Genomic DNA, 14,091 nt, shown 5'->3' with positions numbered 1-14,091 from the left:
CATCCAGGGAGTGGCCCACCTGGCCCCGCCGTATCGTCGGCCTCTAGAACCGTGGGACCTTAATCTAGTCCTAGGGTCGCTTCAGGGTCCCCCATTTGAGCCCTTGCGGGATTCTTCCCTTTCTCACCTGTCTTGGAAGGTGGTGTTCCTCGTTGCCATCACTTCTATTCGCAGGACGTCAGAGCTGGCAGCTCTCTCTTGTCGTGCTCCCTTTTTGATTTTTCACCAGGACAAAGCGGTTCTCCGGCCAGATCCCGCCTTTCTCCCAAAGGTGGTCTCCCCGTTCCATCTTAACGAAGAAATCGTTCTTCCGTCCTTCTGTCCTGGCCCCTCTCACAGCTTGGAGAGGTCCTTGCACACCCTGGACCTGGTGCGCGCCCTTAGAATTTATGTCTCCAGAACCGCGCCGTTCCGTAAGTCGGATGGTCTGTTTGTCCTTCCTTCTGGTCCCAAGAGGGGTGAATCGGCATCCAAAGCCACAATTGCCAGATGGATCCGTTCCGCCATATCAGAGGCCTATCGGATTCGGGACAAGTCTCCGCCGCGGGGGGTAAGGGCGCACTCTACCCGTGCAGTGGGAGCCTCTTGGGCGATTAGGCATCAGGCGTCGGCCGACCAGGTCTGCAAGGCCGCCACCTGGTCTAGCCTGCATACCTTTACTAGGTTCTACCAGGTTCACACCCAAGCATCGGCAGATGCTAGTTTTGGGAGAAAGGTCTTGCAGGCAGCAGTTGCACACCTGTAATAGGGTGACAGCATTCAATTATAGTACAAGCCCGCCGAGGGAGGTTGTTGTTTTCTTCCTATCTGCGGGCTTCGGTATTCCCACCCAGGGACTGCTTTTGGACGTCCCATGGTCCTGTGTCCCCCAATGAAACGATAGAGAAAGTAGGATTTTTGTGTACTCACCGTAAAATCTCTTTCTCTGAGTCTTCATTGGGGACACAGCACCCACCCTGCTTGGTTTTTTGGTTGTTTAATTGCATTTGCCTGCTATTTTCAGCGGTCTTATGTTCATAGACCTCTTGTTCGCACGGCTGCATTATTTTAGTTATAACTTGTTTTATGTATGGTGATTCTGGTACTCCTCCTACTGCTTGTGCACCAAACTGATCTGAGCCCGCCTCCGGCTCGGGGTGTATACTGCTAGGGAGGAGCTAACTTTTTATGTTTACTTAGTGTCAGCCTCCTAGTGACAGCAGCATAACCCATGGTCCTGTGTCCCCCAATGAAGACTCAGAGAAAGAGATTTTACGGTGAGTACACAAAAATCCTACTTTAATGGTTAAATTATTATGTAACCCATTAATAAACACCGCGGCCTTTATTCACCAAGATATGTTTTCTGTGTTTTTATTGTTACTCACAGCAAGTTGGGCTGCAGTGTGTACATCGCCCTGGCCAAAAACTGATGCTCTAGCAGGATACAGCTAAACCCCCACTAAGTGAAGGCATCACAGGTGCAGGAGAAGCAGATCACACACACACCTTCATGGAATGGAGGGGAGGTGACTGCTAGATGATAAAACTGCACACAAGTGGCTTGCATAGAGCGCTGTTCACATGCAGATGACACAGTCACAAACCCGCAGCCTATTAGGTAACGCCCTTCTATTAGATCAGGCGGGCTGCCAAGCCGTACTCCACTGTATATCATGCACGGACAGACACTCTACAGTGCAAGGCCCAACAGAAAGGGGCCTGGCTGTATCCTGTACAAACAAAAAAATATGAGGTTTTTGTTGGTATTTATGGCCATAAAACGTAAGCCTACACCCTCGTCAAGGGACCTCATGTCTGTAGGTCCCTACACTAAATATAAAAAAAGCAACAATAAGAGGATAATGTCCTCCAAAAATCAAGTATTACTCACAGCAAGTTGGGCTGCAGTGTGTACATCGCCCTGGCCAAAAACTGATGCTCTAGCAGGATACAGCTAAACCCCCACTAAGTGAAGGCATCACAGGTGCAGGAGAAGCAGATCACACACACACCTTCATGGAATGGAGGGGAGGTGACTGCTAGATGATAAAACTGCACACAAGTGGCTTGCATAGAGCGCTGTTCACATGCAGATGACACAGTCACAAACCCGCAGCCTATTAGGTAACGCCCTTCTATTAGATCAGGCGGGCTGCCAAGCCGTACTCCACTGTATATCATGCACGGACAGACACTCTACAGTGCAAGGCCCAACAGAAAGGGGCCTGGCTGTATCCTGTACAAACAAAAAAATATGAGGTTTTTGTTGGTATTTATGGCCATAAAACGTAAGCCTACACCCTCGTCAAGGGACCTCATGTCTGTAGGTCCCTACACTAAATATGGCCAGGGCGATGTACACACTGCAGCCCAACTTGCTGTGAGTAATACTTGATTTTTGGAGGACATTATCCTCTTATTGTTGCTTTTTTTGTGTTTTTATTGTTAAGTTATATTCAGCTGTATAAGGGGTGTCTATGGCGTCTGCAATCCCATGTGCAGGAGCCATGCGTACGTGGCGTCTTAGAGCGCAGCCTGAAGTGCGCGTTCTAAGAAGTGACATGTCACTTCTTTCCTGCGCTTTGCCTGCATCCCCCGCCCTGTCTATGGGAGGGGCTGCAGTCAGAGCGCATGGAATCGGCTTTTTTTTTTTTCATTACGGACTGTTTCTGCAGGGATTTGAAGCGCAGGGATTTCTGCACTGACAGTACGCAACGTGCGCACATAGCCTTAGATGCCACTGGGAATTGTGATAGCAGCATTTAAGAGGTTGGAAACAGAGAAGGGGTTGACTCTACCAAGATACATGGCAGTTGCCTCTCTTCATTACAATACAATTACACGGCTCTAATAGCATTATCATGGAATCTGGAAACCTACTTTATGAGATGAGTAATTGTACTCTAATATTGCATATTGAATATGAACGTTGTGGATTCAGATTGAAGGCAGCAATTCCACGAGTAAAGAAGGAGTAAAAGATGTGTGAAACAAAGCAATATATGTGTTAAAGAGCCAACACATAAAGATTCTTCAAACCAAGTACAGTCACTCATTGTATTGTACCGCCCCGGGGCTCGGCCGACTGCCGAGCCGCTCAGATCCGTGCTCGTCGGTGGGTGGCTCGAGCTCCTCCCGGACCTGGGGGTCACGTCGCTCTGAAGGGAAGCTGGCGCTACGTGTAGGGGTGGTGTTCAGTGGCGATGTCCACGGCTGGGGCCGCGGTTGTTTGGGGATTAAGTTCGTGGCGCCACCCACGGGGTTTTTAGTGAATGAATGGACACCACCGCTGCCGTTGACTAGGCTCCCGGAGACGGTGTTGCGCAGCTTGGTGTTGACCCCTCCATGGGTAGGGGGATGATGGTCCCGGGGACCCGAGGGAGGTGCTGAGGCGGGGGAATGGATGCGTGCTGGCATGTAGGTACGGTGCGGCGCAGTGCGCGGCCCGAAGGGACTGTTGTACTCACTATTACAAAAACGCTGGAGTCTCTGGTAAACCAAACAAGATGGTGGACGGTGCCCGCAGCCGGCTGCGCATTTTCCCTTTTCAGGTTGGTGGTTTCCGCCTTTCTCCTGCACCTCACATTTGGTAGAAATGATGACTCCTATGCCTGAGCAACGGTAGTCCGCTCCCCAGCCTTGTGTGTGTCGGTAGAGCCTGGTTGCCCGCAGACGCTGGCCCGTGGGATCTCGATGCCTGGGTGGTGGCTTTCTATCCCTATGGTTGGGCTGCTGTCTTCAGTCAGGTCTTAGGTGGGAAAGGGCCTAAAGTCCAGTCCTCAATCAGTTGATTCGACTCGGTCCAGTGGTTTCTGGGCCTCGTACTGGGTCTGAGTACCATTCCTGGTGCTCCGGTTTCCAATCGGTTCCCCAGTTCGGTACCGGCGGGCCACTAACCAGTCCCGGTCCCTTACAGTTCCACCGGCTGTAATCCCAGCTCCTGCAGGCGGCCACCACCGTCTGCCTCCTTGCCACAGGTGACTGGGCTCCAACCCAGACACCTGGTGTTAGACTGTGGCAGACCTGGATACAGGTCTGCACTTGAACTCCACTCCACTGTACTACACAGACTGATCTAACACTGTGCTCACTCTCTGCTCCCCACGGGGAACTACACTGTTTTTCCTGCCTCAGGGCCTGCGCACTCCTCGGTGGGCAGGGCCAACCGCCTGGCTCCGCCCCCTGGTGTGTACATCAAACCCTGAGGGAGGTGACAAGGGTTTTGAAGGTTGGCTGCTGTCACCTTATTAAGGGGGGGATTTGTTTGTGTAAGGGCCTACCTGTGACCACCTCGCTAGTCCAGGGTGTCACATTCTCCCTTGGTTTAATGCAGACTGTCCGCGGGCTGCCCGTCCACCATCTGTTTATTTTTGTTGCTTTAAATTGAAAAAGATAAAACATTTTTTACAAGCATAATAAACTTTGTACAATACAAGCATGTTTTCAAATCTTCCCTTACAGGAGGCACATTCTTTAACTGTTGCAAACATAAAAAAAAAACAGTTTTATTAATAACGGGAATGGGACCGGGTCCTTCAGTCACCCACCCAAACAAACCTAGCCTTGATGCTGCCCCTAAGAAACGGGCAGCACCCCTTTTCCCCAGTCCAGGAACGGGCCCAAGTTGTGCTTTACGGGACGGGTACAGAGTTCCACACTCGGCTGTCTCTCAGGGGCCCCACGTCCAGGGGACCCCCGGACCCGGAGGATCGCCACCGGTTGCATTGGTGATGGGGCCTCGGCCATCACTTTCCCGCAGGCCCATCCTCCAATCCGCCTCTCCGGAGGTTATGAAGCGCAACAGGCCGGTCCAGTAATTATTTACAAGCCCAAAAGTTTTTGGGTGGCCTGCAAGTTCTCAGCCGTGTCCTTTTTTTAAAACGGGGCAAAACAAAGTCCCAACGGGGACGGGCAGTATGGTCCCAACGGGGACTTTTCAACTTGGTAGCTGAAATCCGCTACCCTTACTCATCATCTTCATATTCCTCCTCCACGGTGACTTCAGAGCTGTACGGTGAGGGAGGGGACTGGGGCCGCCTGGGAACACTGCGGATCTCCCTCCTCTTCACGTCAAGGGCGAACCAGCCCCTCTCCCCACAATGCCGGGTGTACGTGATCAGCTCACCGGGTACTAGGTCACGGTCCGGGTGACCCATAGGAAGGTGAGGGTAGACATCCCTCCTGGAGACAAAGATCTCGGCCTCCAGGCCGGGCTCGAAAATGAACCCCCATCCACGGCGGGGGTCAAACTGACGTACTTGGCCTTCCCGGGTCGGGCCCCGCACCCGATAGGTGGCGCTGCGGAGGTTCTCCTTCTCCTTAATGGTCCGGGCCAGCACCTCCACCTTCTGTCTCTCACGGGCCGTGATCTCCCGGCCCAGCGGGTTTTGCTGCCTCTCCCAGTATGGAGCGTCTTCTTGCTCCCTCTGCGCAGGGGTTGGGCCCAGCCGGAGTTCCCCTGTGCCGGCTACGACTGGCACCTTCTGTGCTGGGGAACTCCGCTGTGTCGTGGCCTGCTGTGCTGCCTTGTGGACTTTATTTGTATTATTTCTTCTCTAGAACATATAACACTTATAAACTTTCTCCATTTACTAAAAAAAATTCCTGTCATCCTCTCTTTACACCTCTCCACCAACACCTTCTCCAACATAAGTGGGTTTTTTTTTTCAATTGACTAACCAGTTCTTCTTTCGTTGGTATTTCCTTCACCAGCCACTTCCGAAGAATTGCCCATTTACTTACCATTGCTATATCATGGAAAAGACTTGGTAACTTGTCTCCCCCTTCCTCTCCCTCTTCCTGGTGCTGATAGTGAAATACCCAAACCATTGGATCTATCTCCACGTTTCTGTTCCAGATTTTCCTCACTCCCCCTGGACTTGCTTCCAAAATCTTTCAATCCTCCCGCACTGCCATAACCCATGATATAAATCTGTTTTCTCCACACTACATTTTGGACAGCTCATCAATTTGTCTGGATGTCTAGCGTTCAATAAGTTGAATCCATAGATAGCTCTATGTATGATCCTGAATTGGGTATCCCTTAAATTCTCATTCACAATCTTCTTCCTCAACACCATACATTCTTTCAAAATCTTCTCCTCCCCCTCTTGATCTCCCAACTGCCTTGCCCACCACCCTTCCAAAGTATTTCCTGATATGTTAGGGACTAACACTTCTCTTATATTCCCATAGAGACTTGAAATATTTGTGGCATTGATATCCCTTAAAATGATTGCATCTATCTGGTTTGCCTTATATTCGTTATTTATGTGGTGTAGTTTCTTCATTATCCCATGTTTCACCTGTTCAAACTGGAGAGTCTGGAATGGACATAACTCATACTTCGCTCTCAACTCCTCACATGTCATCAATCTCCGTTCTGTATCATGCATCAGCTTTTTTAGAGCTCTAATCCCTTTCTCCCTCCATTCCTTAAAAAGATCATTTTCCCTTCCCTGTGGAAAGTCTGGACAGGCCCACATATTAAGGAATTTAGAGATGTTCCAGGCTAACCCGAACTTTTTCCTAACCGCCTTCCATGTCATCACTGTGTCTGTACAAATCAGTGAGTGTTTAATGTTAGATGGCAAATATGGTACGGACGTAAGTAGAATTGAACTCATGTCCCAAGGCTTACAAAATTCGGCTTATATAGCCCAGTCAGAGTACCTGTTTGCTCGTCTAATCCAGGGGTGGGGAACCTCCGGCCCGCGGGCCGTATGTGGCCCGCAAAGACTTTTTCTGCAGCCCCCGGGATAATTCCCGGGGACCACATGTTCCCGGCTGCTGGCCCTTTAAAACCCCGCACAGCATGTTCAATGCTGAACGCACCTGAAGGACTACGTCCCCACGCTGGCACTGGCTACGTGAGGACGTACTTTGTAGGCGGGGTAGAGGTGCGCTAAAATCCAACAGAAGAGTGACTGCCCCTCATCATCCCCAAGGTCCTACTGTGCCCGGCGGCAGCGCTGTGTGTGCCTGGCGGCAGCGCTGTCTATGCCTGGTGGCAGTGATCCAAGCCTCCCCCCAGGTCTCCCTGTGCTCCCAGGTCTGCCTGTGCTCCCAACCGCCCTCATGTCTGTCTGTGTCCCCAGCCTCCCCCAGGTCTGCCTGTGCTCTCAGCCTCCCTTCAGGTTTGCCTGTGCTCCCAGCCTCCCTCATGTCTGTCTGTGTCCCCAGCCTTCCCCAGGTCTGCCTGTGTCCCCAGCCTCCCCCCCAGGTCTTCCTGTGCGCCCAGCCTCCCCCCAGCTCTGCCTGTGCTCCCAGCCTCCATCATGTCTGTCTGTGTCCCCAGCCTCTCCCAGGTGTGACTGTGCTCGCAGTCTCCCCCAGATCTGCCTGTGTCCCCAGCCTCCCCCAGATCTGCCTGTGTCCCCAGCCTCCCCCAGGTCTGCCTGTGCTCCCCGCCTCCCCCAGGTCTGTCTGTGTCCCCAGCCTCCCCCAGGTCTGTCTGTGTCCCCAGCCTCCCCCACGTCTGTCTGTGCATCCAGCGCTCTCTGTGTCCCCATCGCTTTCTGTGCCCCCAGTCTCCCCAGTGATCTCTGTGCACCCAGTGATCTCTGTGCCCGAACCTTCCCCAGTGATCTCTGTGCACCAAGTGCTCTCTGTGCCCCTAGCTTTCCCCAGCGCTCTCTATGCCCCCAGCCTCCCCCAGGTCTGTCTGTGCCTCCAGCCTCTCTCATTGTTTTCTGTGCCCCCACGGCTGTCTGTGCTCCCAGCGTTCCCCAGGGCTGTCTGTACCCCTCCAGCATCCCCCAGGGCTTTCTGTGCCCCTCCGGCATCCCCAAGGGCTGTCTGTGCCCCTCCGGCATTTCCCAGGGCTGTCTGTGCCCCTCTGGCATCCCCCAGGGCTGTCTGTGTCCCCAGCTATGTATATAACCCTAGCAATGTTTGTGCCCCAAGGCTATGTCTGTGCAACCCAGTGATGTGTATATACCCCCAGTGATGTCTGTGCCGCCCAGTGATGTATGTACCCCCAGTGACGTCTATTCCCCACTGCGCCTCTAGTGATGTATATTCTTCCCAGCCCTCCCCAGCAATGTTTATGCCCCACCTATGTCTGTACTCCCCATCAATGATGTATGTACCCCCCAGTGATGTCTATGCCCACAGCAATGTTTGTGCCCCAAAGCTATGTCTGTGCAACCCAGTGATGTGTATATACCCCCAGTGATGTCTGTGCCGCCCAGTGATGTATGTACCCCCAGTGACGTCTATTCCCCACTGCGCCTCTAGTGATGTATATTCTTCCCAGCCCTCCCCAGCAATGTTTATGCCCCCCCCCACCTATGTCTGTACTCCCCATCAATGATGTATGTACCCTCCAGTGATGTCAATGCCCACAGCCATGTCTATGTCCTGCAGCTTCTCTAGCGATATATACTCCTCCCAAGTGATGTAGTTGCACTCAGCATCTTCTTTCATGTCTATGCCCCCAGCCTCCCTAGTCATGTCTATGCCCCCCAGCCTCCCCAATGATCTATATTCCTCCCAACCCTCCCCTGTGATGTATATACCCCTATCTCCTCCTGTGATGTATATACAGCAGTCCCAGCCAACTCAAACCTGGAAAAGCAGTTGTGAAAAGCAACAAGATGAATATCACCTAATATTACAGCTGCACCAAAGAGTAGAAACTCCAGCCGCCACAGTGAGTTAATTGTTTGACCAAACATAGCAGGGTAATTTTCAAGTTGATAATTTTTTGCGGCCCCCGAAGAAAATTCCAAATGGCACCTCGGCAGAAAACAGGTTCCCCACCCCTGGTCTAATTCAATCAACTACTTGTTAAAGCGCTACCCACAGCGCGAAACGGCTGTCGTCCGTCTTCTGTCCCCGCACTCCTTCCTCTCCCCACTATTCCTGCGTCTATGTCTGCGATAGCAGAATAAAGGATTTATGTTTGCCATACGCTGAGTGAGCTGCCGCTTTCTTTTTACTCCTGGACTTTGTAATCTTGATCATGCTACTAGCAGATCGCCACCCAGCACGGCACCATTAGCCTGGGAATAGTTAAGTCCTGGAACAGCTGAAACAGCTGACTGCCTCTGAACTGTGAGTACGGCTCCACTGACTGGCTTAAGCGCTGCAGTGCCCGACTTTTCTCTTCTATATCCCTATCCAACTATATATAACCTCTCCCTTCCCTAACTTTACAAACACCATTAACGTCTTCCATTTTTCTGAGATGATTTAAACTCCTTTCAAACCCCTGCTTCAGGTCGAGTTCTCCATGTTGCCACCCCACTATGTCATCCCTCCCCCTCTATCAGCCATCAGCTCCTTGTCCACATACAACCTTTATAAATTTATCAAATCCCTAAAACCGTTTACACCAGTCGGAAAAAAAAAGTAGTGAGTCAGAAAAGGAAAGGTACAAGAGAAGGGCAAGAGTGGATAAAAGAAGTTGAGAGAATAAAAAGGATGATGGCAAGAGGGGGAAACGTGAAATGTTAAAGAGGGGCGCAGGAGAAAAGAAATAGAAGGGAGGTAGAAAAAGAGCATTAGAGAATGATCGAAAGGAAAAAATAGTATGCATGAAAAAGAAAGAGAGAAAAAGTAGAAAAAGAAAAAAGAAGAAAAAGAGATAGAGAGAGGGAGACAGGTGAGACTTTAGAGATTTAAGGCACATTTATCACCATACGGCTCCCTTCAGCAATCCCAAATTAAGTCTTCTTCTTGTCCTGCTTGCTCACAAGCCGCTACCTCTTCCTCCTCTCTTTCCAGCTGAAGTCGCCACCTGTCGCTTTTCCTTCAGACTGGTTGGTCTGGTTCCCACTTGACTCCACTCTGACTCGTGGTCGGGTCTACCTGCAGGTGTTATGTTTGCAGAATCTGCATGTTTCGGATCAGTAGAAGTCCCTTCTTTTCCATTTCTTTCCTGTCTCCATGTGCTCTCCTCCTGTAGCATCCCCTTCTCCGCTTCCGAAGGATCCCGGAAAGTCTTTGTGACCCCATCTGCTCCTCTAAAGGGTACTTTACACGCTGCAATATCGGTATAGATATCACTAGCAGCGTACCCGCCCCCGTCGGTTGTGCGACATGGGCAAATCGCTTCCCATGACGCACAAGATCGCTTACACCCGTCACACGGACTTACCTTCCTAGTGACGTCGCTGTGGCTGGTGAACCGCCTCCTTTCTAAGGGGGTGGTTCGTGCGGCATCACAGCGACATCACACGGCAGCCGTCCAATAGAAGCGGAGGGGCGGAGATGAGCGGGCGGAAGATCCCGCCCACCTCCTTACTTGCTTCTTTTCCGGTGGATGCAGGTAGGAGATGTTCGCCGTTCCTGCGGTGTCACACGTAGCGATGTGTAGTGCCGCAGGAACGACGAATAACATCGTACCTACAGCAGCAACAATAATATGTAAAGGAGCGACGTTTGAACGATCAACAATTTTTGACGTTTTTGCAATCGTCGCTCCTTGGTGTCACACTCTTCGATGTCGCTAACGGCGCCGGATGTGCGTCACTAACGACGTGATCCCGACGATATATCGTTAAAGATGTCGCAGCGTGTAAAGCACCCTTTACTATTAGTATTGCTGGGTATAAAAGCTGAAATTTAATGTTTTTGTGATAGAGGGCAGTGCAGATCTGGCTAAAAGCTTTTCTTTTTCGTATGACTTCTGCCGAATAATCACCAAATAGTAGTATCTTGTGTCCCTGAATATGTAGATTCTGTCTCCTATTCCTGAAGGCCCATAGGATCTCTTCTTTATCTTTATATTCCAGGTATTTAATAATAACCTGTCTTGCTTTGGATATTTCACTTTGCCTGGAGGTATTATCATTATTACTGTTTCCTTCTCCTTCCTCCCTCATGGGTCCCACTCTATCTACATGGCAGCTGTGGGGAAGACCTAGAGCCTGGGGTAATTCTTTTTCACAGATTGAGTCCAGATATCTTGCCATCACTGACTCTGGCAGGCCCACCATCTTTAGGTTATTCCTTATAGACCTATTTTCAAGGTTGTCTGTTTTATCCTTCATGAGCTGAGCATTAGTATCTAGCTCCATAAATCTGCCCTCCAGTCTTGTCAGATTCTCTTCAGCATCAGAGACTCTTTGTTCTACCTCTGTTAGCCTCATGTCATGATGATCCACATCCTCCTGCAGCATCACCATAGCCTCCTTCACTGAGACTGCTAGTACCTCCCGTATATCTGCAGCCAGATGGTCTGACACTTCTTTTGTCAGCCTAGGGTAATTGATCTCACCCCCTCCCCCTAGGCAAAGTGTCTCTGTACCGCTTTTAATTTCTCTGGGTTCTTTTGTTATCCTGGCCTCCTGCATCGACATACTGCTCAGGCTGCCGTTGGTGTTCCTCTCCCTCCTCCTCCTAAGTTTTAAAAAATAAAAAAACCCAAAAACCTAAAAGTTCAAATCACCCCCCTTTCACCCCATTGAAAATTAAAGGGTTAAAAAAAAAATAAAACATACACATATTAGTGTTCAGAAATGCCCGATCTATCAAAATATAAAATCAATTAATCTGATTGGTAAATGGCATGGCAGCAAAAAAATTCCAAACGCCAAAATTACGTTTTTTGGTTGCCGCAAGTTTTGCGCAAAATGCAATTACAGGCAATCAAAACGTAGCATCTGCGCAAAAATGATACCATGAAAAATGTCAGCTCGAGACGCAAAAAATAAGCCATCACTGAGCCATAGATCCCAAAAAATGAGAACGCCACGGGTTTTGTAAAATGGCGCAAAATGTACGCCACTTTTATTGGACAAGCTTGTGATTTTTTTTTAACCCCTTATATAAAAGTAAACCTATACATGTTTGGTGTCTACAAACTCGCACCGATCAGGCATCACAACAACACATCAGTTTTACCATATAGTGAACATGGTGAATAAAATATCTCAAAAACTATTGTGCGATCACACTTTTTTTGCAGTTTTTCCACACTTGGATTTTTTTTGCTGTTTTCCAGTACACTATATGGTAAAACGTATGGTTTCATTTAAAAGTACAACTCATCCCGCAAAAAACAAGCCCTCATATGGCAAGATTGATGGAAAAATAAAAAAGTTATGGCTCTCGTAAGAAGGGAATAAAAAAAAAGAAACGGAAAGCGCCTGGGGGCTGAAGGGGTTAAGGACCAAAATGTAAGGATTTTATCTTTGATTGCCAATAAAATCATTCATTCACTGTCCTTCGAGTGTCACATTTATTTTCACATCATTGTACGAACTGGACCCCTGCTCGAGCACTATACTCTATTTTTTAGCGGAGTGTTGTATATTTCTCTATCATTGTAATATAAGGTGTGTCACAAAAACAAAGCAGCAAATGGAGCAGAGTGATGCAGTTAGAGAATTCCCTAAATAGGATCAAAGTGATCATAAGATTTTTTGCATTAACAATTTGAAATGTTCTTCATGTAGCCTCTCTAGTTAGACTGACAAAGACTGTAACACTGCTTGTTTTTATTACATTTTCATTTAGATGACCCATTTAAGTTATTGGGTGCAATTGGAGGCGTTTCTGGTATTTCAAGTATGGAAAACAAAGGACATAAAAATCAAAGAGGAAGAGCACATTCCGAGTGCCGAGGTGGAACAGAGGTACATCATACCACAGCAGCCCAGCACAGCCAAATGTTTTCAGGTGAGCAGCTGAATTATCAAAATCATCAAACCAAGTTGGAAAGGGTAATCTGGCATTGTAGCCAGTGGCGCAACTATCTCACAGAGTTATCAAGGCATACTACTGAACTTAACACCTACCCCGTTTCCTCGAAAATAAGACACCTTCTTATATTTTTTTTGCCCCGAAAAAAGCACTAGGTCTTATTTACAGGGGGTGTCTTATTCTCGAGGAGACATGGTTGGGGGTAAGTTTACCCCCCATAAAAAGCAGAACTTCCCCCTTCCCAGGATCGTCATACTTACCAGCCACGGGCGTCTGCATTGCTCCCAGATCTCCCGTGATCTCCCAGCAGGTATGCTGCATGCCTCCCCTGCGTCTGGCCGACACACATACTTCAGATCACACACTCACACATCAGATAGCATGCACTCATATAGACACACACACACACACACACACACACACAACAGATTCCATATCATTCCTCCCTGTGATCTCTGTGCAGCACTCTGTCCTCCCCTGCATCTGACTGACAGACACACATCAGATAGTATACACACGCACACACACATACACACACACATCAGATTTCACATCATACCTCCCTGTGATGTCCGGTGGGCGCTCCAGGCAGTGTGCTGCACGCCGTGCTTATCTGCCTCTTGCCGACACTCACACATCAGAACACACACTCACACATGAGACAGCACACACTCACATCTGATCGCATACACTCACACACACTCACAAAATCGCACATACCTGTACAATCGCGCGCACACACTCACAACATCCGGACATACCACGTGCTTCCGGCCATGTGATGCAAGGTCCTAGAAGCTCACTGCACAGTGCACAGCGTCGCAGGTCCTTACGTGCACAGAGAAGCAAGCGATATGTGAGTATGTGGATGCGATCTGTAGTGTGTGTGTATATGTGTTCTGATGTGTGTGTTCAGCCGCAGGACCTTGGTGCGCTCCACTGCTCCCGGTCGGCATCTGGTGAGTATGATCGCGGGATCTTCTCTCTTCTTTATTTTGGGGGTGTCTGCTTTCTATAATGAAGTGTCCTGCAGGATTCTTTAACTTTTTTAACGCTGCATGGACACTTCATTATTGAACCGCGACTAGGTCTTATTTTCAGGGGATGTCTTATATTTAAGCCTCGCTGAAAACTCCAGCTAGGTCTAATTTTTGGGTCAGGTCATATTTTCGGGGAAACACGGTAAGCAGGAGCACATCTTTTGATGAGAAGGGTAATAAAATTGACAAACAAGTTCACTGCAATTTGCTAAAGAAGTAGAAAGCCAAACCAGTGTGTTTCCTGTGACTCAATATGTGGTACTCATATGTGAATGACATGCACGGGTGTTGTCCACGAAGGTAGTCTCTCCTAAAGCCCATTCACAAAAAAGCCCAACAACAATTTGCCAAAGCCCATACTGAAATATATGGGCACTACTGGGAGTCTATACACTGGAGTGATGAGACTAAGATAAAT

General features: G+C 49.1%; 1 protein-coding gene across 1 annotated transcript in view; it reads left to right on the top strand.

Annotated features, from left to right (window-relative positions):
* Positions 1–14,091, top strand: part of LOC142243896 (NFX1-type zinc finger-containing protein 1-like) — a 285,549-nt gene that overhangs the window by 92,858 nt on the left and 178,600 nt on the right. The window contains exon 8 of the mRNA XM_075316093.1: positions 12,448–12,609. Within this exon, the coding sequence (XP_075172208.1) occupies positions 12,448–12,609 (162 nt within the window). The remainder of the gene's footprint in view (positions 1–12,447; positions 12,610–14,091) is intronic.

The sequence above is a fragment of the Anomaloglossus baeobatrachus genome, chromosome 6, assembly GCF_048569485.1.
Source record: "Anomaloglossus baeobatrachus isolate aAnoBae1 chromosome 6, aAnoBae1.hap1, whole genome shotgun sequence".
Lineage (NCBI taxonomy): Eukaryota > Metazoa > Chordata > Amphibia > Anura > Aromobatidae > Anomaloglossus > Anomaloglossus baeobatrachus.
Note: the sequence above shows the minus strand (reverse complement) of the source record. Positions and strands in the feature narration are given on the sequence as shown.